The sequence below is a fragment of the Ciona intestinalis genome, unplaced genomic scaffold, assembly GCF_000224145.3.
Source record: "Ciona intestinalis unplaced genomic scaffold, KH HT000075.2, whole genome shotgun sequence".
NCBI lineage: Eukaryota > Metazoa > Chordata > Ascidiacea > Phlebobranchia > Cionidae > Ciona > Ciona intestinalis.
In genome coordinates this window covers 739,207-762,750 of record NW_004190397.2, presented here as the reverse complement: position 1 = coordinate 762,750, position 23,544 = coordinate 739,207, and the positions used below count along the sequence as shown (strand labels likewise).

Genomic DNA, 23,544 nt, shown 5'->3' with positions numbered 1-23,544 from the left:
ACTGGGTTGAAGCAGTTGCCGTTAAGTGTCTTGCCCAAGGACACATACGCCCACAATGGTAAAATACCATAACCAAACAAACACCATCGTAAAGCATACGAACACACGCGGCTACGTTTATTAAGTGTAAATGAGACTAAATCGAATAGCTAAAGCGTATTAATGTACTTTAAAGGCGTTTTATACACGTTACAAAAAGACAATTTTATATTTGCATTGTTAAATAAAGTAACTATACGATAGGCTAACTTTTGGACAGGGTTCTGTTTTCTATTTGACATGCAACAATAGGCAATGCATTTTAAAACACAAAAAAGAAAAACACGTAGTTCGTTTTTGCAATAATTCGAAAATAAATGACATGTCAGAATAAAATGTTTTGTATATACTTTGTGGTAAAATAGTCCGTTTTCATTCAATTTTAACGTCCAATTTGGTAGCAAAAAAAGCATATTCAAAGATTTAGATAACTGTAACCTTACGGCGCTAAAATAGCGGTATTTTTAAAAAAAAACACATATGGAGATATGGGAAATTATTATAACGGTATCCATCTTATCCCACAGTACTATACTGTAGTTGGGTTACACATATGTTGGTATATCAGCACTGTTTGGTACGATTAGGATAAAAACACATACAGGGCAAAAGGCATACACTGCAAGTTATTGTATGTACAATATTTAGAGACACTTAGAAATTATTTTTTTACACAACACATTTTTGTAAAAATTGATATTTTTTGGCCTGAATTAAATTTTAAATCTCAAATAGATTAAAATTTTGATATTTTCAAAATTTAGTATTAGAAGTGCAAATGAATTAGGAAAATACGAAAAAATCAAAAATTAGTAAAATTTAATTTCTAAACTGAAATCTCGTGATAGGTTTATGTTTTCAAGCATTTGCTTCTCAACTTTTTTAGTGACCCAAAATATTAAGCATAAATTAAAAGCGAAATTTTTGGAAAAAAGCGAAAAACGAAAATATTTCCGAAACTATATTTTACCAAAATTTTTTCAATCATACAAATTTTTCTTTATTTTTTAAAATAAGAGTCAAAAGGCTTTTTAAACCACTGTACTGGGTGGCCCAATTAAATAAAATAGTAACTAGGGGTTGAGAAGTATTGCTATAATAACAATTTTTGTAAAACAACATAATGCATTTTGGAAAAAGGCTCTTAAAATGAAAGTAATGTGTCTGCTACATCGCGTAAAATCTCATTAAATGCTTCATAATGAAGAAGTACTGTGTTATTTTGCATGAATAGAACTGTAAATGCGGGAAAAATCTCTTAACAGTTGAAATTATTAGTTCTGTGTGAATTTAAAGCCACATATTGAAAGCCGCAAGTTTAAAAAGCCGCAGATTTAAAGCCAACAATTCCTAAAATGAAATTAATTAATCTTTGCAAATAACAGCTTTTTTCCTTTGCTAATAATCACTATTTTATTGATTTTGGTAATATTAATTTAACAGCTTTATAATTCAAACCTTTAAAACTGCGGCTTTTGAACAGTAGGCTCTAAAATCGTGGCTTTTGACATTGTTTGTAACTTTTATATTTTCAAAAAACCAAAATTAGTTCCTTTTTAAAAATTTTGTTATTTTTTGAGTAATATTTTCATGTCATCCATCGCTTGAAGCAAATTTTGACCAAATTTCTGTGAACTTGTTTCTGCACAACTGTGGTAGCTTGTAATGTGTATTGTCACTAGAAATAAAAGATTTATTTGAAAAATTTGAATACACTATGACTTTTCTGCCAAGTGTCGTAGCACAGTTGGTTAGCACCTGCCTCTAACCCAGAGGTAATGGGTTCAAGGCTCTTCGCTGCTACCATTGTGGGCGTATGTGTCCTTGGGCAAGACACTTAACAACAGTTGCTCCAACCCAGTGGTCACTTCTGGGTAGTCTAAAATCTAAATTGTCAACCACATAGTGAAACAATCACCCACAAAATTGCATATTTAATCACTCGTAACCGGGCACTTTCTAAACCCTAAACCCTAGACCAGCATTTCTTAAACTGGGGTAAATTTACCCCGGAGGGTAAATTCTTCGTATTTAGAGGGTAAATAAGCTACCAATCAAAAACCACATTAGTTGACGGGACAGAAAAATTGTGCCAATTGTAGTATTTTACCAGACATTGAACAACTCGTTGCCAAAAAGCTAGCGCATCCGTCGCATTATATATAACTGATGTAATTAGTTGTTTTCCCTTTTCAATAAATGAGCGCCATATTACATATTGGGGGTAAATCTGATAAGCATCTTTGTTAAAAGGGTAAAGCATACAAACAAGTTTAGGAACGACTACCCTAGACCAGTTCTCTTCAACCTTTTTTGGGTTGGTGAACCCCTAAAAGTTGTTGCGACGAACTCATGCACCCCTGATTGCTTTAACGTAAAACTAATGACGTTTGGCGATTCCCAGTGATGCAAAATATAGAATTCATATAAAAAACTGTAGAAAAGAGTCTAAATTTATGCACCGCGCACACTGGTTGAAGAGCACTGCCCTAGTCTATACCCATATAAACATACACCTATTTAAAACAATAAAAAAACAAACAAACTTCTGTTTTCTCCGAGAAATAGATAATAGACCCCGTAACCATCTTCAGTTTGTGGGGCGAACCCGCCACCAGAAGGGAAGAGTCCAATAATATCAGCATAATGTTTGTCGAATAAATAGGGAGATTGGGATGTGGACAGTTGATCATAGTCGGTAAAAACCTGAAAAAATAATTTGGGGTTTTAGTTTAAAAAAAAGGGTTATTAATTTTGAACAAAAAATTGGTTATTAATTTTTAAAAAAATGGTTATTTTTTTGAAGCAGAACCCAATTATGTTTTTTTTTATTAAAACTACACTAAGAGTTTTTTACATATTTAAAATTAAAATAAAATACCACGATTTTGTATCTAACAAAGTAAGACTGAAACGTGGAAAATCACACATAAATTTAAAATGACAAGATGCAAGATTACACTTTCAGTTTGATTAAAAATGGAAAACATAGAATTCCTTATTTAACTAAAAAGTGAAACTTTGGCTAAATTGTCAGCTAAACTCGAAAAAAATTACAAACAAAGTTTGAAAAAAATTACAAACAAAAACATATGTGGTAACTCGTAAGCGGGCACGTGGTGTATGAAACAGAACACTGGTATTACAAAAACTCACATTGCCCCGCCATGCAAGCATAAATAAGTACATTCATTCGCTACCTTTATATTGAAAATCTTTGGTGAAATTCCAGCGAATTTTGCGGCCACGTAAAGTCCGAACATATGTCTGTCGGAAGCTCTACCATTCATAGCGTCCAGTTTATAATTATTGTGATGCAACATTGCTGCTTTTAAATGCTTTAAGCAGTCAGATTTGCTGACAGAGGTGTCATCCATCGCCTGTTATGATGCAATAAAAAAAAATAAAAAAAACTTATGTAAAAAAAATTGTTTAATTTTTAGTATAGTACTGTGGAGTAAGATGAAATAGCATATTTTTTTTAAGAATGGCTGGTTATTTATTACAGTTATATAATTTTGTAAATATTCTTTGTTTACTACCAAATGGGACAAAAAAATAGAATATAACATGTCCCATTTTAATCCACCACAAAAAAATAACAAAAAATATAAAAATGTTTTTTATGTAATAATTAAAAAACATGATTTTTTAAAAAAAAGTTTGATCTGTAAATAGATGGAGAGGATCCCAGTGTGGTGAAAGATAAAAAATAAAAATATTTTATATTTTTTATTATAATAAAAATTATTTTATGAAGTACTTACCTTTGTGAATGCTAGAGAATGCATGGATACTGTACGAATAGTTTCAGTTCTACCGTATTTGAAAAACCTGTCAAAAAAAATTGAAAAAACTTAATTTATTTATTCTTGAGCTGAGGGGAACTGACAGTCAGTTTAAAACACAGGTGTTCTGTTTCATACACCTCGTGTCCGCTCACGAGCTACCATGTATGTAACTTTGTTGGTGATTATTTTTTTATTTTAAGTACGAATGATAATTTAGACAAATAAATGGGCACCGGATTGGAACAATTAATATTTTATTTCTGAACCGCATTAATCTGTATTTTATCATCAATAAAGTATATAAGTTTAATAAGATTGTGTGCTTAAATATCCCTGCCTCCTGTGCATTTTGAGAAGTTTGGTGCCTATATTTCTTAGTGTCATTTAAACTAACAAAATAATTACCTTGTCATAGCTGTTTCATACGTCTTAGGTGCCTTCTTATGCATTCTGTAGAATGTAAGTTGCAGAGCAAGCTGCATAAAACTATCAGGACTCACACGGCATTTTTTGATTTCTCCTTTCCCTTGCATGAGTTTCAAGGCATGCATATCCAGGTTGTGAGACTGTGGTAAAAAAGGGGATTTAGAATTATAAAACTAAAAAAAAATGAAAAAAATGAAAAAAATAATCACCCGCCAAGTAACATACTTGGTAACTCGTAAGCTGGCACGAGGTGTATGAACACCTGTGATGTAACGACTGTCGTTATATAAACAATACAGCTTAGGGCCATTTCAAAGAACTTGATAAAAATGACAAGTACACAAAAATTAAATTTGACACCCAAAATAAAATAACTTTAAAATTAAGTGTATAAAACTGTATTAGATTTATTCTGGCAATAGAAACTACTGTAATTGTACACCCAAGTCTTTAGTATAATACAAAACACCATATGTCAATAAAGAGGTACAAAGTCCATGGAATATAATGTATCTGACTCATAAAATGACAATACGTCTTTGTACAGTAATTGTGAATGCCTGTCATATAGCAAATATATTTGACATTAAAAGTTTACTTTCTGCAAATTTACGTCATGAATATGTACTGACAAACAATTTCTTAGAATTTTAAGTCTTTAGCTATCAGCACAGGCGTTATGTACGCATGTGTGTAAGTAATTAATGCACTGAACGCATATATGTAGTTTAAACTGCTTGAAATACACACTCATAATTAGTTGTTAGTGATATCATATTTTAATTACAATGTAATTAATATGTAATCAGAAATTAATTGGTAAAATATAAAAGTAAATACTTTTGTGACAAAGGGTCAAAAGTTGAAACAATATTTTAATCCTAAACGTTACAATATTGAATGTACTTTCTTAATTATTATCTTTATTTACTTTTTTTATTATCTATAGCCCTACTTAATTTAGTTAAATTTAATCATTTCACTATTTTGATCATTTTACTAAAAACAGCTTTATATATACAATACAATACAATAAACATACTTTTTGGTTGTTTGCGTGTTAAAAATAGACCAGGTAATCACTGTTTTACCTATTTATCAGCACATTATTAACATATATATAAATAATTTCATGGGTGACCTTTTTTGTCTGATGCATCTTAAATGTAGACTAGGATTAATGTTCTAGGAATCACCTTGTTACTTTTCTTGGTTGATTAAATCGTTATCACCATTCACCAATTTAGCAATAACATTTCAATTAACATTTTTTTTATAATTTTTCCAAACTAGCCAAAATTCAAAATACGCTCTAACTGTAAACTTTAAAAAACACCTGCAAAATAAAATCACTATGTCTGCCATAATGGGGCAACTCTGGCCTAAATCCCATGTGTGCCTTGTTACAAGACCTCACCCATATATTACTGTGAGGTAAGATGGGATACTATTTAACTTGTCTCATTTTACCCCACTCTACTACATAAAAATATATAAACTTACCATTTGTGTGTGGTGTGTCAGATATTTTGGAATCACTAGTTTGAATTCTTCCAAGTCCCATTTTATCTTGGTAGGCACGGTCAGGATTGGGTGGGAAACTGCATTTTGATCGAATGCATTACCTTCGCTGTCGTATTTGCTGTTGGCCCATACGTACTCTAGAACTCGGCTGGTTAACTGTGGATTGAAAATAAATGTACATTATCATATAGCAGGGTGGGGGAAGATGGGACACATTTTATTTCATTTTCGTAGTAAACAAAGAACATTTAAAGAATTTTAGAACCGCATTCTCATGACTTCCATAGACCGTTGTTAATTGTTTAAAACACGATCAGGATATTTGGATATTGTGTGCTAAAGGTGTTCTTCCTTACCGCACAATACTATATATACCAATGTGTGGCATTCTAAGAACCATAGCGTGTCTTGCCATAAGTCTTTACACATATGATAGAATAGACCTAAAAACGATAAAATAAAAAAGGTGATGAAAAATGCATTACAATACGTAATAAGAACACTACGGAAAAAAATAAATATGAAAAATGTTACCAAAAAAGAATATATATATATATATAATAACAAAAAAAATAGAAAAATTGTTACCAAAAATAAAATATAGAAAAAAAAGAAAATTTAAATAAAAATTAAAAATGACTTGGATTTTAAGTTTAAAATACTCACAGTAGCATCAGCAGTTGTGTGTTCCACATTGCCCCCAGCCAACCCATTCTCATATACTGTACATGTGAGTGACTTGTCATACCATCGGTTGAATTCACCCCCACACAGGTTTGTCCATGCCTCGTTCGTAAGATTCTAAAAACAGTTGATTGTTAAAAATATATATATATTTTTTTTTATATATATATATTTAAAATTTTGAATTGAAGAAAAGAAAATAACACAAATAAATGAGTGAGGGCTGTGATGAAGTGGTTAGTGCCTGCCTTTAACCCAGAGGTAATGGGTTTAAGACTCGTTGTTGCTACCATTGTGGGCGTATGTGTCCTTGGGCAAGACACTTAACGGCAATTGCTCCAACCCAGTGGTCACTAATGGGTTGTTTAAATTGTCAGCAACACATAAAAAAAGAAAAATCTAAAAAATATTCACCACAAAGTAACATACAGGTAACTTGCAAGCTGGCACAAGGTGTGTGAACCAGAACAACCGTGATATAACGATTGTCATTTTCCGGCCACGCAAGGATAAAGCAAGCTACATTCATTCGAATGAATCAATGTAACTATTTATCTTCACATGGTGGGGTGACAGTCTTTATAATACAGGTGTTATAATTATATTATATTGTAGGGAGGGAAAGATAAGACACTTTTAGCTCAAAATATCAAAATATCTTGATCGTGTTTTAAACAATTAACAACGGTCTATGGGAGTCGTAAGGATACGGTTTTATAATTCTTTGCATTTTCTTTGTTTACTACTAAATGGGAGGAGAAAATGTAGTGAAAGGGTGTCCCATCTTTCCCCACCCTACTATACATAGGTATAAAAATTTGTATTAGGATGATTTTTAAATTCTTACGAACCTTGGGTTTTGATTGGTCCAACGCAATATGCAAGATCGCACTTTCAACATCATAGAGATTTATTTTATTCGAAGGATGACTCATCAATTTTTCTCGCTCCTGAAAAAGATGATTCAGCAAAATTAATTACTAACATTGGTGTTGATTCAGAGCACACTTTTTTTCAATACCCGGGGTTTTAAAACATTTTTTTTTCTACTTAAACATATATAAAATAGTTTTTGACACAAAATTTCTTGGTACTTAGATGCACAATTTTTTGTAATACAAAAAACAAATTTTATTAGTGTTTCCAAAACTTTTTACCAGAAATTGTATACATACCTGTGCCCAAAGTGTTCGGTTTTGTGTGGTAAACACTGCTGGGTTCCATTGTACTTCAGTTATATCTTCAGTCTCGTCAATTATGTCTTGGAATACGGTTTGTAACTCACGTGGTGATAAAATGGACTCGTTACCATTTGAATCCGATCCATAAACATTAACTTTGTACATGATACCTTTTCTGATACGTAAAAAAAATAAAAAAAAAAACATAAAATAAAAATTGTATATATATATATATTTTTTTTAATATCCATTTTTTGCCAAATTTCTACAGAATGGCATAGCATGGAACCTGAGATTTAGATCAGAGTTGGTGTATTACTTTGACACCCAGGGCCAGGGTGCTACAAGCCATTAAAACAAAACAAACCATTAAAAATTGTCAATACTCCCAATATCGAGCATTGAACCCCGAATCCTTCCGTTACAATGCAAGCGACTAACACTGAGCCAAACAATATTTTAATTTTACCACTGAATTTACTAAATTTTTATCATTTGCATCTTTGCAAATAAAATTTACCCTTTTTTGGAAAAACATATTTTTGATAACATCAAAAAGGGCCAAATATTATTCTCATTTTACCACTTTACTTTACGCCTTTACTACTTTTTAATTATTTGCACCTTCAAAAATTTATCGTTTTTAAAAACAATTTTTTTTAAAAACACCAAAAACATTTTTTGCGACTGAAAATCTGTGCTATAAAAAATCTACCACATCAACACCCACCTTATCACAATAATATGCTTTGAATTTTCATAGGTTTTTAATTCGTCCATCGCCAAGCCTGGAACTCTGGTACAAGCGAATAGATATCTGTATCTATGGCAACAAATGGGGACCAGGTTTTGTACAAGCAAAGGGGGAAGCTGAAAAAATTTAAATTAGAAATTAAAAAAAAAAGTTTTGGCAGCGAATATTGCATTATATACATATATATAGTAGGGTAGGGGAAGATGGGACACATTTTCATTTTAATTTATTGTACCATTTGGTAGTAAACTAAGAAAATTTAAAGAAATATAAAACCGTATCCTCACAACTCCCATAGATCGTTAATTGTTTAAAACACAATCAAAACATTTGGCCTTGGGTATTATAAATTTTAAGAAATTGTATACTATTACATGGAATACTAAATGAAATAATTTTATTTTCTTATGTAAAATTTAATAAGCGTGGTCACTACACCTGGCAGACAAACGAGCCACTTATGTTTCAATTTTATCACATAATATAAAATCGCAGAAAATTTTACAAAGTTTTTTCTGTAAAGTCATGGAAAATTTTACGAGACTAAAAGGGTCTAGAGCAAAAAAATTTGAGAAGCTCTGGCTTAAACTAAAAAAAGTTTGAGAAGCTCTGGCATTACTAACCTTTCTGTCAGCAATCATTTCATAAAATTTGAGATGATGGAATACAACACAGCCAGCCCTAGCACTCTGCTTTTTTGGAGCACATTCAGCAAGGTCAGATTTTTCAATAGCACTGTCCGTGCAGAAATTGGTATACACTGTAATAAAATTTGAAAATATGTAAAGTAAAAAAAAAGGAAAAATCTCATCCAAAAAAACACACAAAATTAAATACATGGTAACTTGTAAGCAAGCACGAGGTGTATGAAATAGAAAACCTGTGTTATAACAACTATATTAAATGATAAAAGTTTATAGTTTTTTTTCATGTTACCCAACTTTTTTTAAGTTACCCTACTAATCATATGCGTCAAACCTTAAGTGGCAGATTGGAAGACCTATTCCACTTAGTAAACATTACAACCAATAAGGTGAAATTTTCCACAAGAATGAGGGTCCTACCACCCCTGCCTACCCTGAATTTTCTACAGCTTGGCGCCTATGTTTACATAAAGTATTTATACACACACATGGGACTTACATAGGGAGGAACGATTGACTAAATATGCATATTTGTCCCATAGATCGGCAACCCAATTGTCTTCTGTTTTCTCTCTAATGGATACAATGCTTCGTTGGTTTTGAATTCTAACTCTAAAAGCTTATATAGGCATGCACAATACAGAATTTCGTACAGAATACTTTTGACTATTTTATGCACAATACAGAATATTTTTGACTATTTTATAGGCTATGATCCAAAAAGGCTACCCTTAAAGTGTCAATAAATTGATTTATTTGGGTAAAAATGGTATTCTTTTATAATTTAAAAAGGTTAAAATTCTAGATTTGAGAATAAAGTATTCTAGGATATTGTAGAATACCTAATTATCTGTAATGTGCATCTCCAAGTTTTTATGCTACTATAAGCAAAGGAAATGGGATAGTTTGGCTTATATAGACTTTTGGTGTGTTATGCCAAAAGGTACACCTATGCAGAGTGTAAAGAATTACTGCTTTATGGTGGCAAAAGAGAAGATTTAAAAGGTTTTTACACTGACTACATTTGAAATAAAAAATGAACTTCGGAAAAAAATTACAAAAGAGACATTTGAAAATTGAAAATGTGTACATTGAGAACACTTAAAAAAAATAGTCATTTGAAAAAAATTCAAAAAGGGACATTTAAATTTTTTTTAAATTTACTAATAGGCTTTCAAATGCGAGGACCTGAGATTTTTGCAGTAATGACAGCTCTGCCAAAATATTGATTTAATAGAATTTAAAATAAAAGAATTATTTAGGATTAGAATTTAGAATAAAAGGTTTATTCCAAATGATTTTCCAAATGAATGGAACCACAATTTAAAGCTATATAGCCAGTCACACACAAAGAGCCATTGATTACACAGATCACAAAACAAACATTGAAACCAGACACACCCACAAAACTAGAAGGTTAAATCACTTTACCTTTTCTCTAGTATGGCTTGTAACATGGGACCTTCATTCTTTAGAAATTCCTTCATTTCTTTTTTTATTTCCTGGAATTCATCGGGGGTGACCAGCGGTTCTACTGTCAGTAACATTCTATAGAAATTATTGGTGTTATGTGATAACTATATGATGTTATTTCATGTTTTTGCTATATATATACAGTATGTAGTAGGGTGGGGAAAGATGGGACACATTTGGCACAGAACATCCAAATATCCTAATCGTGTTTTAAACAAATGACAACGGTCTATGGGAGTCGTGAGGATTTATATTTCTTTGTATTTTCTTCGTTTGCCTGTGGGCGTATGTAAGTGGGTAGGCAAGACACTTATGGCAATTGCTTCAACCCAGTGGTCACTAATTGGTTGTCTAAATTATCAGCCATACATAAAAAATGTAAAAAATCCAACATAATAATCACCCAAAAAGTAACATACGTGGTAACTCATAAGCTGGCACTTGGGTTTATGAAACAGAACACCTGTGTTTATTGACTGTCATTTTCCGGCAACATGAGGATCAAGTAAGTTACATTCATTCATTAACTTACTTTCTGCATGTGCTTTCCAGTGTAGGCAGAGGGTAATGGGGTAGAACGTGTTGAAATGTGTAAAGAAATTTTTCTCGTGGTATAAATGCTGACAAAGCCATGAACCAACACTGTAGAAATGTAACGGTTTAAAAAACTACACAAAAAACACCAATTGGCAATATAATTTTGTTTACAATTATTTTGCTTTTTGCTGTTTTTTTATAAAAAATATTATCAAAAACTTTTTGTATAATTTTTATATAGATATATATTTTTATTTTTATTTTTATTTTTTATTATTTATATTGTTGCCAATAAGAAAACTTGATTCAGTTTTGTTTCAGGGTTTTAAAAACATGTAAAATCTTTATTAAATAATTAAATATTTATGTATGCTTCGTTTGCTTTCGTAATTATGGTGGGGGGTTTAAAAGGCGGGGGGGGGGGGGGGATCGTGAAACCCTAAATTCCCCTGGGCGGGGCACTGGGTTACACCATACATTAATTAATATTACCACAAATTCACATGTCCAGTTGTGCTGTAACATTTGCGTAGACAGGTAAGACAATTAGGTGTAACTATTTATTGTAGCTGAAACAATAAATAAAAGTGTTCAGATGATTGTACAACATGCATTTTTAAATTAACTCTTTTGTATTAAAATCCAAAGATTTATTAATAACTATTGACCATGTTAGACAAATATTGTAAATTTTTCTTCACGTTTCTTGTTACGGTAACGTCGGTAACAATGTTGTCTGTTCTCTTACAAGATTATGCATCATTAACCTCACTATTACATCACAGACGTCATTTTTCCTATTCAATGTCAGTCACATGCTATATTGTGCAACAATGTTGCAATCACTTTTAGTCTATTAGAAAGTTGTCAATTTTATATAGGCTATAGTAGGGTGGGGGAAGATGGGATACTATGACATTCTATTTTCTTTTCTCATTTCGTAGTAAACAAAGAACATTCTATGAATCACAAAACGTATTCTCACGATTGCCATAGACTAAATTGTTTAAAACTTGATCAGGATATTTACTATTTAGATATTATGTGCTAAAGGTGTCCTATCTTCCCCCACCAGTACTGTATAAATAATATATATATATATTAACTTATTTCACCCCTGATTTTTCGATGTGACTCTCATTATTCATTACTTTGTCCGAATATTTATCAGTAAAAATATGTCAAACAGATAAGCAGGTACACACATTGACAAAATCTGTCTTTGTAATTTCAAGGTTAAATAATCATTAAGCACATAGGTTACTACTTCGTTATTACCTTTATGGGCATAAATCATTTTCATATTTCCTAATAAGTTTCGAATTTTTTTTCAACAAAACACTTTTGAACAGGCCGTATATATACAAAACTCTTTAAATTGTTAATAAATAGACTGTGTTCTATAGTATTGACTTAATTTTTGTTTGCTGAGTATTTAGGAGTACTTGGTGTAATCTGTTATAGTGTAGCCTAAATTGCTTAACAATATAAGTGCTAGATCAAGGAAAGATTCATACAGTATAGCCCATCACAGTTATTTACCCCTAACCGCAATACAAGTTACAAACTATATATTATATATTTAATTATTTATATAGTAGGGTGGGGGATGGGACACCTTTCATTCTATTTTCTCATCCAATTTGGGTAATAAACAAAAAACATTCAAAAAATTATAAAATTGCATTTCACGACTCCTGTATATCGTTGTTAATTGTTTAAAACACGATCAGGAAATTGGGATAATATGTGCTAAAGGTGTCCTATCTTACCCCACAGTACTATATCTCCATCTGTGTAGGTGTAGGTGGGATGCACATTACAGAATTTTGAATCCGTGAGATTCGATTCCTTTTGTATTCGAATCTAATTACGGGATTCGGTATTCTGTTTAATGACGTCATCACACGACATCTCATATACTATAGTAACAATTTTTGCAACTTCATAATTTAAAAAAAATTATTTTTGTGTTTGTGGGACTTTCGAGAGTAAACGTTTCGCAACGTCTTTTCATAGCCTGCTACACGTTTCATAACGCAAAAACTACCCAATAGTACAATTTTTAATCATTTTACAGCTCATGATCCAACAAGGCTGCTATAAAAGAGTCAATAAACTGAATTAGGGGTTTAAAATTATTTTTTCCTATAAATATAAAAATATTCGAAATTCTAGATTCGGAATTCTAGATTCGAAATAAAGTATTCTAGGATATCCTAGAATACCTAAATTATTCTGTAAAGATCATCCCTAGGTGTAGGACAGCGTAGCTTTATATGCCCTTAGATAAACAGGCATTATGTACTGTATCTGAAGGACACATGTGTGGGCCAATATTTGTGTACATACAACAAGCATAACTACAATAATAAAGATCAAAGCCTATCCTCTAAGTATGCAAACACCTCTGTAAAGATTGCAAACCATTTAGCCTTAGAAATTACTGAAAATAAGCCCCAATTTAATTACTGAAAATAAGCCCCAATTTAATTACTGAAAAAAAGCCCCAATTAAAATGTATATCTTATATAAGAATGTTTAAATATGCGGGGGTTTTTAAACTTGATTGTAACTTTACTATTTACTAAAACACAAGTTACAAGGAACAAACTATTATGTCAAATATGTGTGTCTAAATTTATATATACCTAGTTAAACATGTATAATTATATGTATATTATATGTACTCTGGCTTGAAAGACACATTTTTAAACCAACGTTTTTATAAATTTGTATTGATTTGCAGTGAAACAGGCTGGGGTCTTTAAATGTGCTGAAACTTTTTCTAACTACTAGTAATTTATAAAAAAAATGATATGTTTTGTGTAAAGTTGTAAACAATTTTAAAATTTAAGCTGCTGCAATAGATTTAGAGGATTAGAGCGTGGTGTCACCGTAAAAGTTTAAAATAAACTGCCTTAAAAAAAGCTTGAAAGTCCTACTGTAGTATAACAGTCACACAGACTTTTATTATTCATTGCACCAGCTTCACTGGTTCTTTTGAATTTACCAATTTAAAGTTATGTCAACGACTATATCATTTATTGATTTTTATATGGACAATATTTAATATATAATACGATACCTTTGTTTTGAAACTTCTTGGAAAATACAACCAATCCCTGTAAAGAAAGAAAATAATTAAATGTGTTTTTAATTAAAGAGTACAAGTACTTAAAGAAACTCATTCTAGTTAAAAGTTTCCATTAATATGTCAGAGTTTTTAAACTGTATGGGCTATTGTTGCGTAATGACTTGCATTGTAATAGGTTTAGCTAAGCGGCAAAACGTTTACTACTTTCGCATCAATTTATAAAAATAAATAAAAAAATAAAAAATAAAACAAGAAACGAAACAGATTGCGGTGTGTAAAACAGTGCAATCAACAACTGACATTAAAATGTCTGTCAAAAGTCACCATTTATAAGTCACATAAATGTAAAAAAAGAAAAAAAAACTTATATATATATATATATATATAGCCTATATCTCAGTATAGTAATAGCCTATATCGCATTCTCATATGTCACTGGTTGTTTTAATACATGCATCATTTGACATATGAGATAAGGCATCCCATATAATAACAATAATGACATCATACCACATGCGTGTGGTTGTACTTTGCCCGCAGCTATATAGAACACTACAATTGTCACGTATTATAGTCATGAGTCACAGACATATAATTGTAACTGTGTGCATAGAAAGTATACCATATGCTACTTTTGTACTGTTTATTCAGCATACAGAATCGCTTATTTTATGTTTGACATAAGAATTATTAAAAATTGTTAAAAACCAAATGTGTTAATTTATATGTATATATATATATATATATATATATATATATGTATATATGTTGTAGGCCTATGTACAAAATGTTTTATGTACATAATCTTTTCAGGAACTTTCATATTCTGCACACTGTTAATAGATGTCATGGAAAAAACTCAGATTTAGAACAGTAGGACTTTTATACCAGATGGGGAGTTTCATTTTCGCTCATAGGCCTTTTAAAAGTATTTTTTTTCTGCATTTTAAATACCCTAACCCCTATTATGATACCCAGTAACCCCTAACTACTAACCCCTAAAACCACTAACCCCCTAACCATCAACCTCTAACACTTTCCACCAGCCTTTTCTGCATACAAGAGGATTCTTCACTAGTGACTAAAACTGAAATTACGAACCTGTATTTCAGCAACTGTCGTATGATTTCCCATCGTAACTTATTAAGGAGAGTCCAGAAGAATACTCCAAGAAGAAATCCTCCGATTGCGGACGTTAGTTTTGCAGCTGGAAGGCGCGTTTCTTCCGGAAACGGATATGACGTACCTTCTGGGGCAAGACGGGTGAGGGTACGGTCTACGTCGTCATGGAAACCAGCAGCAAAGATGGCGGCCATCATTACTCCAACCATTGTGGTGTAAAGCATCTGAGAGTCATCTTGAAAAAGCTGGGGCGTTTTGATTGAATTCATTTTTGGGCGGAATTCGAGCGACTAAAAATTCTGAAAACTACCTCATTTAAGCCTAACTCTGTAAGATTTTAATGCTCTCGATGATTTTTTTGTTGTAGTTACTTATTCTGCTTAAAAATACACGCATAAGGAACGGAGAAAATTAAAAATGCAGCACGTTATGACATTAACGCATGCAACTGCTGTACCACTTGCTTTGCTGGCGTTGCTTGCTAAAGTAAATTAATGAGCTATTACAAGGAGAGAGCGCGAGAAAAAAGCTCAACAGAAAAAGAAAAAAGGAGAGTGGGAAATGAGAGAGCAAATAATAGCCACCAAAGCCAGATATAACGTTTCGAGAAAAATCCAAAAGAATGAATGAATGAATGAATGAATGAATGAATGAATGAATGTAACTTACTTTATCCTCGCGTGGCCGGAAAACGACAGTCGCTATCACACGGGTTTAACACCTCGTGCCAGCTTACGAGTTACCATGTATGTTACTTTGTGTGTGATTATTTTTTTTGGATTTTTTCATTTTTCAAAAGGGAACGCTTTCATTGTGCTGAGCCAGGTAAATTAACTGACCTATATATCTCTGCTGTGAAATAAAAAAGATACAAATTTGTATTTCCGTAATTTTGGCCTTTTATTAAATTGCTTTTTTCCCGCACGTTCCGATCAAACAATAAACAGAAAACTTTTTCCTCGAACAGTCAATCCGCATAAATAACTTTAAATTGGTCAATAAAACAACAAATTATTCTTCGTTCAGAATATCTTCAAGTTCTTGTACCTGGTCGGTTTCTGAAAATAACACCAAACATCTAGTTTTCCACATATCACAACCAGCGCGGAACAAATGACCGTTTAAACACAATACAATAGGATGGGGTAAGATGGCACATGATTTTTAAAAAACGATCAGAAAATATGGGATATAGGTTCTAACGTCATCTTATCTTAGCCCATGGCACTACAAATCATTTCTGTAAAACTATAAAAAAAGTAGTTTGTATAACCAGTATAGGTTGCTTACCTTCCGAAGCTTCAACATTATTCCATCCCCATCTATAAGAAGAACAAAAATACAGTTATAAAGTTATATAGCTATAAATAGTTGTATTAAAGCTCATATTTTAAACTTGCTTCGTTAAAATGTTTTAAAAGTGCTTGACAGTCAGATATCTCTAGTATAGGCCGTGGGACAATTTAGACTGTTACCGGCGGCGTCTGCGTCGAGTTGTGGGCGCTGGAGTAGGTGCTGGTGTTGGAGTGACGACTCTCCGACGAATATGAGTATTTGTGTTTCCCCAGTATGGATCAGCACTTGCACAATGCATTAAGACAACAACAAGCAATAAAATCAATGAAATTTTGGCCATCTTTATTGTTTCTGATAAAAATGTTAATATAAAATTGTCCAAACTTGGTTTAAACATTAAAATATAGTAGCATATACTATAGTGTATTTAGCGCTATAGCGTGTTCCACGAATATCGTTTCATTGCTTACCCTGTATTATCATTCCTATTCTAATTGTTATAGGCCTATTGGTTAATTTGATGTTTTATGTCAAATAAAAAGAGCAAACAAAGTTTGCACATATGCTACACGTTAACCTGCTACTTCTTAAATAAAAAAATAAAATAATTATCTTAACCAATTTACGTATAAGTTAAGAAGAGCAGCGTCCTAAAAATTACAACATAAAACCGCCAAAAACTTCTGCTAAGTTTCTAAAAGTTACGCCAACCGTACAAAATACAACTCCTATCAAATCTGAACCACGTACGCGTATTATACAGAGCCTATTACAGATGTTGCAAAATCACTTTTCGTTTATCCGGACGCGCGGTGCAACGCATCTTCCTATTTCTCCCGTTCTTATATCACGTTCTGACCGTATGTTTCCAGATTAACGCTCTGTTCCTTCGGTTCAGATGACTGTTAAAATTATTTTAAAACATAAAACTCCTTTCCTCGGAGTTTTGTGTAAAATTGGTTTGCATACGAGATACCTATAGCAAAGAGATTAAAACCATGGCAAAGAGATGGTTTTAATCTCTTTGCCTATAGTAGGGTTGGGGTAGATAGGACGCCGCGTTTTCATTCTTTTTTTCTCATCCCATTGGGTAGTAAGCAAAGAACCTTCAAAGAATTATAAAACCATGTCCTCACGATTCCAATAGACCGTTGGCAATTCTTTAAAACGAGATCAGAATATTTAGATATTACGTGCAAAGGTGCCCCATCTTTCCCCACAGTACTATATATCTTACTATAAACACTAATCGCACCGGACACGGACAGTGCAGATAGAAAAAAATATATTCTGAGAACATCGCCATAACGGCAACGTATTAGAGTTGCGGGCCCCTCTGATACTAAACACAAGAAATACCGAAAGGGCTTGACGGCTAGCAAACTGTATCTCGGGAAATATTTTGGTATATCACATGCAATGCAATACCAATTTCGTAGCTAAATTAAGCTATTTGTTTACAAATATTTAGATTTAATTTAAGACCACACCATTATTTTAACTGATGCAATGTCGAAAACTACCGGTCGTGCATTTGAAAACAAAAAACTAGTAAGTTTAAATGCATTCAAAGTGTCGAGTATTGTAACTTTTTGTTTACGTTAATTAAAGTTAAAAAGACACGTTTTAAAAACATAGGGTCTAATTTGCAACACATTACAGTTATAATTCACACAAGTAATATCGTAATACCTACCGTACACGTGTTATTAGGGGCTAATAATTAGCTAAATTTGCCGCACAGGCAAAATATACTGTCAAAAACAAAATGCTGGTAAAAAACGATAAATTTACATGTTTATTTTAAAAAATACCTTATTTTAATGAAAAATTCGTCAGTTATATATTTTTTTAAGGTTGGAGAGCTTTTTACGCTTACATATGGAGCTCTGGTTTCACAATTGATTAAAGATTATGAAAAAGATGAAGAAGTAAATAAACAACTTGATAAAATGTAAGTGTGAAATAGGCAGGCAAAATGGATACTAGTTTATTTTAAAACTTATATACATGCTGGCATTTTGACAGCCAGATTGAAATTATGGTACCAAGTGCCCAAAATTTAGTTTTTTTATCTTAAAATTCACCCACTACCAATATGGATGTAAATTTCACAATGGCAAAATTAATTGTTTTTTTTTTAATTTAGGAAAACCTGTGATAATCATTACAAACATGAGCCTAAATAAAATTGTTTTAAAAATTTTCCACAAAAACCAGGATATTTCATTATTATATGTGCTAACTGTGTCCTGTCTTCTCCCACCTTCATATAAAATAGAACTAGTTAACTCTTTCTGCTGGCTTTAAATCGAAATGTGTTTTCAACATAGGGTTTCATTGAATAAACTTTCGAATCTTGTTTGCAGGGGTTACAACATAGGTGTCAGACTTGTGGAGGATTTTATGGCAAGATCAAATTTGGGAAAATGTCAAGATTTACGAGAAACTGCAGATGTTATTGCTAAGGTGAGACTTATTTTGTAAAAAAATTACCTCCTATGATGTTGCACGCCATTAAGACAGATTATGGGTTCAAGGCTTGTCGCTGCTATCATTGTGGGCGAATGTGTCTTTGAGCAAGACACTTAACGGCAATTGCTCCAACTCAGTAGTCACTAATTAAAAGCCATACATAAAAAAAGAAAAAAGTCACTCACAAAAACATACATGGTAACTTGTAAGCTGTCATGGGGTACACGAAACAGAACACCCGTGTTATAATACTTGCCATTTTTCAGCCACACGAGAATAAGTCCAGTTTACTAAGTTACTCTTCTTTACTGTTACAGGTTGCATTCAAAATGTATTTAAACATAACTCCTGTTGTGACAAACTGGTCCTTAGCAAATGATGAGTTTTCACTTATACTGGAAAACAATCCACTGGCTGAATTTGTGGAGCTACCAGAACGACATAGTGATTTAAACTATGCTAATGTACTGTGTGGTGCTATTAGAGGGGCTCTTGAAATGGTAAGAGTATGGAAATTTATTTTTTTAATGTTTTTGCATATGGATTTTAGAGAAGGTATGGGTATAAGTCAATGCCACATAACTTTTAAATAACCCTTTAAAAAGGAGGGGAAATGACAAGGCATAAAGAACTTACAAATTTTAGCAAAATTTACCTACTGCAGTCAGCTTTGCCTGTGACACTGTTTTAGTTTGTTTAAGTTTACATACAAATGAAAATGTCAGTATTATATTCTCTATTGGGGAGCTCCTACAGTGAGACATGTCATGGGATCTGGTATTTAAGCTAGAGTTGGCCCATTACCCTAACCAATTTTGGTTAATTACCTTAGAATTAAACCTATATTGCATTTTACTATACCTCTGGTATTATATTCTATATGGGTAAGATCCTACAGTGAGGCATGACATGGGACCTGGATTTAAGGCAAAGTCGGCCCATTATCCTAGCTAATTTTGGTTAAGTACTGTATATTACTATAGAATTGAACCAATATTTCACTTACTTTAACTCTACGGAGTCCACGCCTTATAAATTCTTTTCTTTCTGTATTTTCAGCTCCAATTAGAGGTTGAAACTTGGTTTGTAAAAGATGCTTTGAAAGGAGATGCAACAACTGAATTAAGAGTAAAATTTATCAAGAAATTAACCGATGCCTTGCCTGCTGGGGAAGACTGAAAATTAAACTGTTTTGAAACTGTTTCAACTTTCAATATTAAGACATACTAACCAAAAGGCCTAAAGTATATGCCCTAAATGCACCAAGAACCATAATGGCCAACTCAGGCCTAAAGCATAAGGCCCTTGTATGCCTTTAATTTACCATCTTAAATTAGAGATTAAAGAAGATATACATTTCAGTAATTATATTTTACTGCTGAAAGATTTAAAGGCTTAGTTGTTCTTGTTTTAGTTTTGAACATATTTTAGTTTTGTGCAATAAAAATGACATAATATGAAATATTTTGTGTATGATTTTAGAAAGGTTTTCTGTCTGTAAACTTATAAAGCTGACGGGGCCTGTGATTTAAATATATAGGAATTGACGAATACAAAATAATGAAAAAGAAAGTAACACTATTATTACTGTACATATAGGCATCTTTATAAATCTATAGTAGTCAGTGATAGTTAGACAAACACCCACTTACTGGTTGTAATGTTTCCTGATTAATACAGTACCATTATACTAGAGTTGACCTGCCAAGCTAAGTCTGCAGCTATAAATGTACACAACTTTATAAACCTCATGCTCACTGTCAAAATATGGCAACATATTTAACAATTTGCTCATAAAAAAAATGCGGCCATCAAAACCTGAAAACAGAAGCCTAAAAATTAACACTAAATTTTATAACTAGAACACGAAAAATAATCAATTTTAACTTCTCTATTCTCGTCCATTACAAGTTAACACGGAAAGTGCATCCACGTTACAACACTGAGTTCATAGCAGGCTGCAATAGCCTTGATAACAGGCAGCAGAATCGCAAATGTAGCGTAAATTTCAAGATGAAGCGTTTGTGACGTGTGTACCACGCAATTGTTTTGGAAATTATAAACTGACAGCGCTTTTTGGCTGAAGTGCAACAGAAAAACAAAAACATGAATTAGGACATGATTATGTAGTTACGAAACAGTCACTTTTTACCCTGCGTAAAATAAAGGATAAAAACGTCTTGCCTTTTAAAATAGGATAATGTTTTAGCTCGACCCTTTTTTCGCAATGTTATTTACACGTAAGTACACCAGATAAAAAGGGATCACATTAAAACACGGTGTATGTATATGTAGTGTTCGTACTCGTAGCATTTGGGGTACCAACACATAGTGGTAATTCATGATTTTGAACTCGAAAAACAACCTACCAGACTTGAGGTTATACTATATTAACTTTAAGTTCATAATGTATGAAATAATTCTACATATGTATGTATATATACATATTGCGGTGGGGGCAACAATAGGCAAGGAACTATTGAATTACAAAGCAGTTTTCCTCACGCTTTGTTTCAAGGGTTGATTTTTCTGTTGGAAAGGCATGCCTGAACGTATGGGTTCAAATGCATTTGCTCGGGGGGGTGCAGGGGCAGATGTACTAAAATCGCGACCAGCCATGGCAGCCATGCCTTGATAACGATGTGTTGGTACTTGGTAATGAGAATTTCCATTATTATTGTTATTATTTTTCGAATGCTTTCCGATAAATGATTTTTTTGCGTCATATGCACCAACTGAGGTACTTTTCATGTGGCTTTTCCAATTTCCACTTGACTGCGGCGACGGCGTTGTCTGTTTCTCGCTACGTCTGCTGTCCGTGGAAGAGAGTGTACTACTCCGTGATTCAGTTGTTGATTCACTGCGCTGGCCTGTCAATCAAATATGTTAAATACATGAAACTTCCTTATCCTCGCGTGGCCCGAAAACAACAGTCATTATAACACAGGTGTTGTGTTTCATACACCTCGTGCCAGCTTACAAGTTACTAAGTATATTACTTCGTAGGTGATTATTTTTTGTCCACAATGGTAGCAACAACCTGGCAATCACAATTTTAAATGTTGACTACTTCATGTTAGTGGTCATAAGTTTTTTATGCTAATAAAAAAAATGTATATGTTATATTAACAGCTGGGGACATATTCAAAATTATTTGTAGGAAAATTTTTGTTTTAAAATTTGCGTTTTAAAATTTAGTTGTACTGCTTGCAATACAAATTCTTTTTTTTAAATAGACCATTTCCCCATGTGTCCGCAGCTGTTAACATATTCCACATGCAAATTATCAAATTTTGCAGAATTATGTGCGAATTAATAATGATATTGATTAAAAAGTGTGTCACATGTATACTAAACTGCACAATTTAGGCAATTCAGTTTCGCAGGATCCAAATGCTTTGAAATTCTGGTTTTAACCAGCTGAAACTAGTTTTTAGTTTTCCAGTACTCCTATGCTTGGCAATTCTGGTTTTAACCAGTTGGAACTAGTTTTAAGTTTACCAGTAACCTTATACTTGGTAATTCTGGTTTTAACCAGTTGGAACTAGTTTAAAGTTTTTTTTAATTTTTTAGTACTCATATACTTGATAACTCTTGTTTTAACCAGCTGGAACTGGTTAAACTGGCTTGGGCAAGTCGGATCTCACCTATTCTGTTCTCCAGTGTGTCTAATCCCACATCTGGAGTTGCTTTATNAGACTGTGGACCATGCATGTCCAATGTTTGCAGCTGGTCCATTGCTTGTCTCATTGTCTCATCAATATCTTGCTGTAATTATTCAAGAACTTGTAAGCGGAAATTACAGAAATTAATATATGTGTGATTTGGTAGCTTTATTTTTAGGCAGTTATAAATTTCAAGACCTATAATTCAATAGCCAAAAATAGGTATGTATTTTTAAATGCGGTTATGTTGTTTTTTTACCCAGTGGTTCAAAAATATTTGCTTTGATTGCGACTACTACTATAGTGATTCACAAAGCCTCTTTACTATTATTTTATAAGTAATATCTTGATATTGTATGCTTACAAAAATTTTTGTGAAATATGGTTTTAAAAATTGGGTCGGCAATGCTTTTCTATTAATTTATCAACAAAATTCGGTTGGGACAAGGTTGAGAAGCACTAGTTTTTGTAATTTTTTTTGTGCATTTCTGGCTTTTGAATTTTTTGACACCATTAGAACACTTACATGCAGAAACATGCAAATTATTGATGCCGATATTAACACAATGAAAATATAATTGTTATTTTTTACCTAAAGCATGCAAAACTAAGACTACAGAACAAGAAAATAAAAATAAACACAAGTGTGGATGCGAAAAATAAATTGGCAAAATGTTTTTAGCAAAAAAATTGGCAAAAAAAACTTATATAAACACCCTAACAGTATATATAGACTTTCAATTAAATTAGAATCAAAACCCCAGTAAACAATACCTAATTTTGCTGGCGTCTTTCAAGAAAAATGAACTAAATTCCGTTTATATGATTGCGAATTA

At 32.4% G+C, this 23,544-nt stretch overlaps 3 protein-coding genes and 1 long non-coding RNA gene across 4 annotated transcripts in view; 1 reads left to right on the top strand and 3 right to left on the bottom strand.

Annotated features, from left to right (window-relative positions):
* Positions 1–89: 89 nt before the first annotated feature.
* Positions 90–15,843, bottom strand: LOC100175546 (carnitine O-palmitoyltransferase 1, liver isoform-like). The gene is made up of 16 exons (XM_002122259.5): positions 15,252–15,843; positions 14,142–14,178; positions 11,049–11,158; positions 10,475–10,591; positions 9,543–9,616; positions 9,023–9,159; positions 8,376–8,515; positions 7,640–7,820; positions 7,316–7,414; positions 6,447–6,581; positions 5,760–5,936; positions 4,236–4,396; positions 3,807–3,873; positions 3,240–3,419; positions 2,586–2,745; positions 90–1,717 (listed from the first exon to the last, which is right to left on the bottom strand). The coding sequence occupies exons 1-16, from the start codon at positions 15,539–15,541 to the stop codon at positions 1,608–1,610; spliced, it is 2,175 nt and encodes a 724-aa protein (XP_002122295.1). The 5' UTR covers positions 15,542–15,843; the 3' UTR covers positions 90–1,607.
* A 305-nt stretch (positions 15,844–16,148) lies between these two features.
* Positions 16,149–17,501, bottom strand: LOC100176254. Its single transcript, XR_717610.3, has 3 exons — positions 16,748–17,501; positions 16,563–16,594; positions 16,149–16,330 (listed from the first exon to the last, which is right to left on the bottom strand). It is a non-coding gene; the product is annotated as an uncharacterized LOC100176254 (long non-coding RNA).
* A 462-nt stretch (positions 17,502–17,963) lies between these two features.
* On the top strand, positions 17,964–20,505 carry LOC100177880 (trafficking protein particle complex subunit 3-like). The gene is made up of 5 exons (XM_002121943.4): positions 17,964–18,119; positions 18,425–18,522; positions 18,938–19,037; positions 19,361–19,543; positions 20,103–20,505. The coding sequence occupies exons 1-5, from the start codon at positions 18,078–18,080 to the stop codon at positions 20,220–20,222; spliced, it is 543 nt and encodes a 180-aa protein (XP_002121979.1). The 5' UTR covers positions 17,964–18,077; the 3' UTR covers positions 20,223–20,505.
* Positions 20,506–20,916: 411 nt separating this feature from the next.
* Positions 20,917–23,544, bottom strand: part of LOC100178679 (SLIT-ROBO Rho GTPase-activating protein 1-like) — a 32,795-nt gene continuing 30,167 nt past the window's right edge. Inside the window, 2 exon segments of the mRNA XM_026838382.1 lie at positions 20,917–21,913; positions 22,691–22,811. Of these exon segments, the coding sequence (XP_026694183.1) occupies positions 21,528–21,913; positions 22,691–22,811 (507 nt within the window). The 3' untranslated portion in view covers positions 20,917–21,527.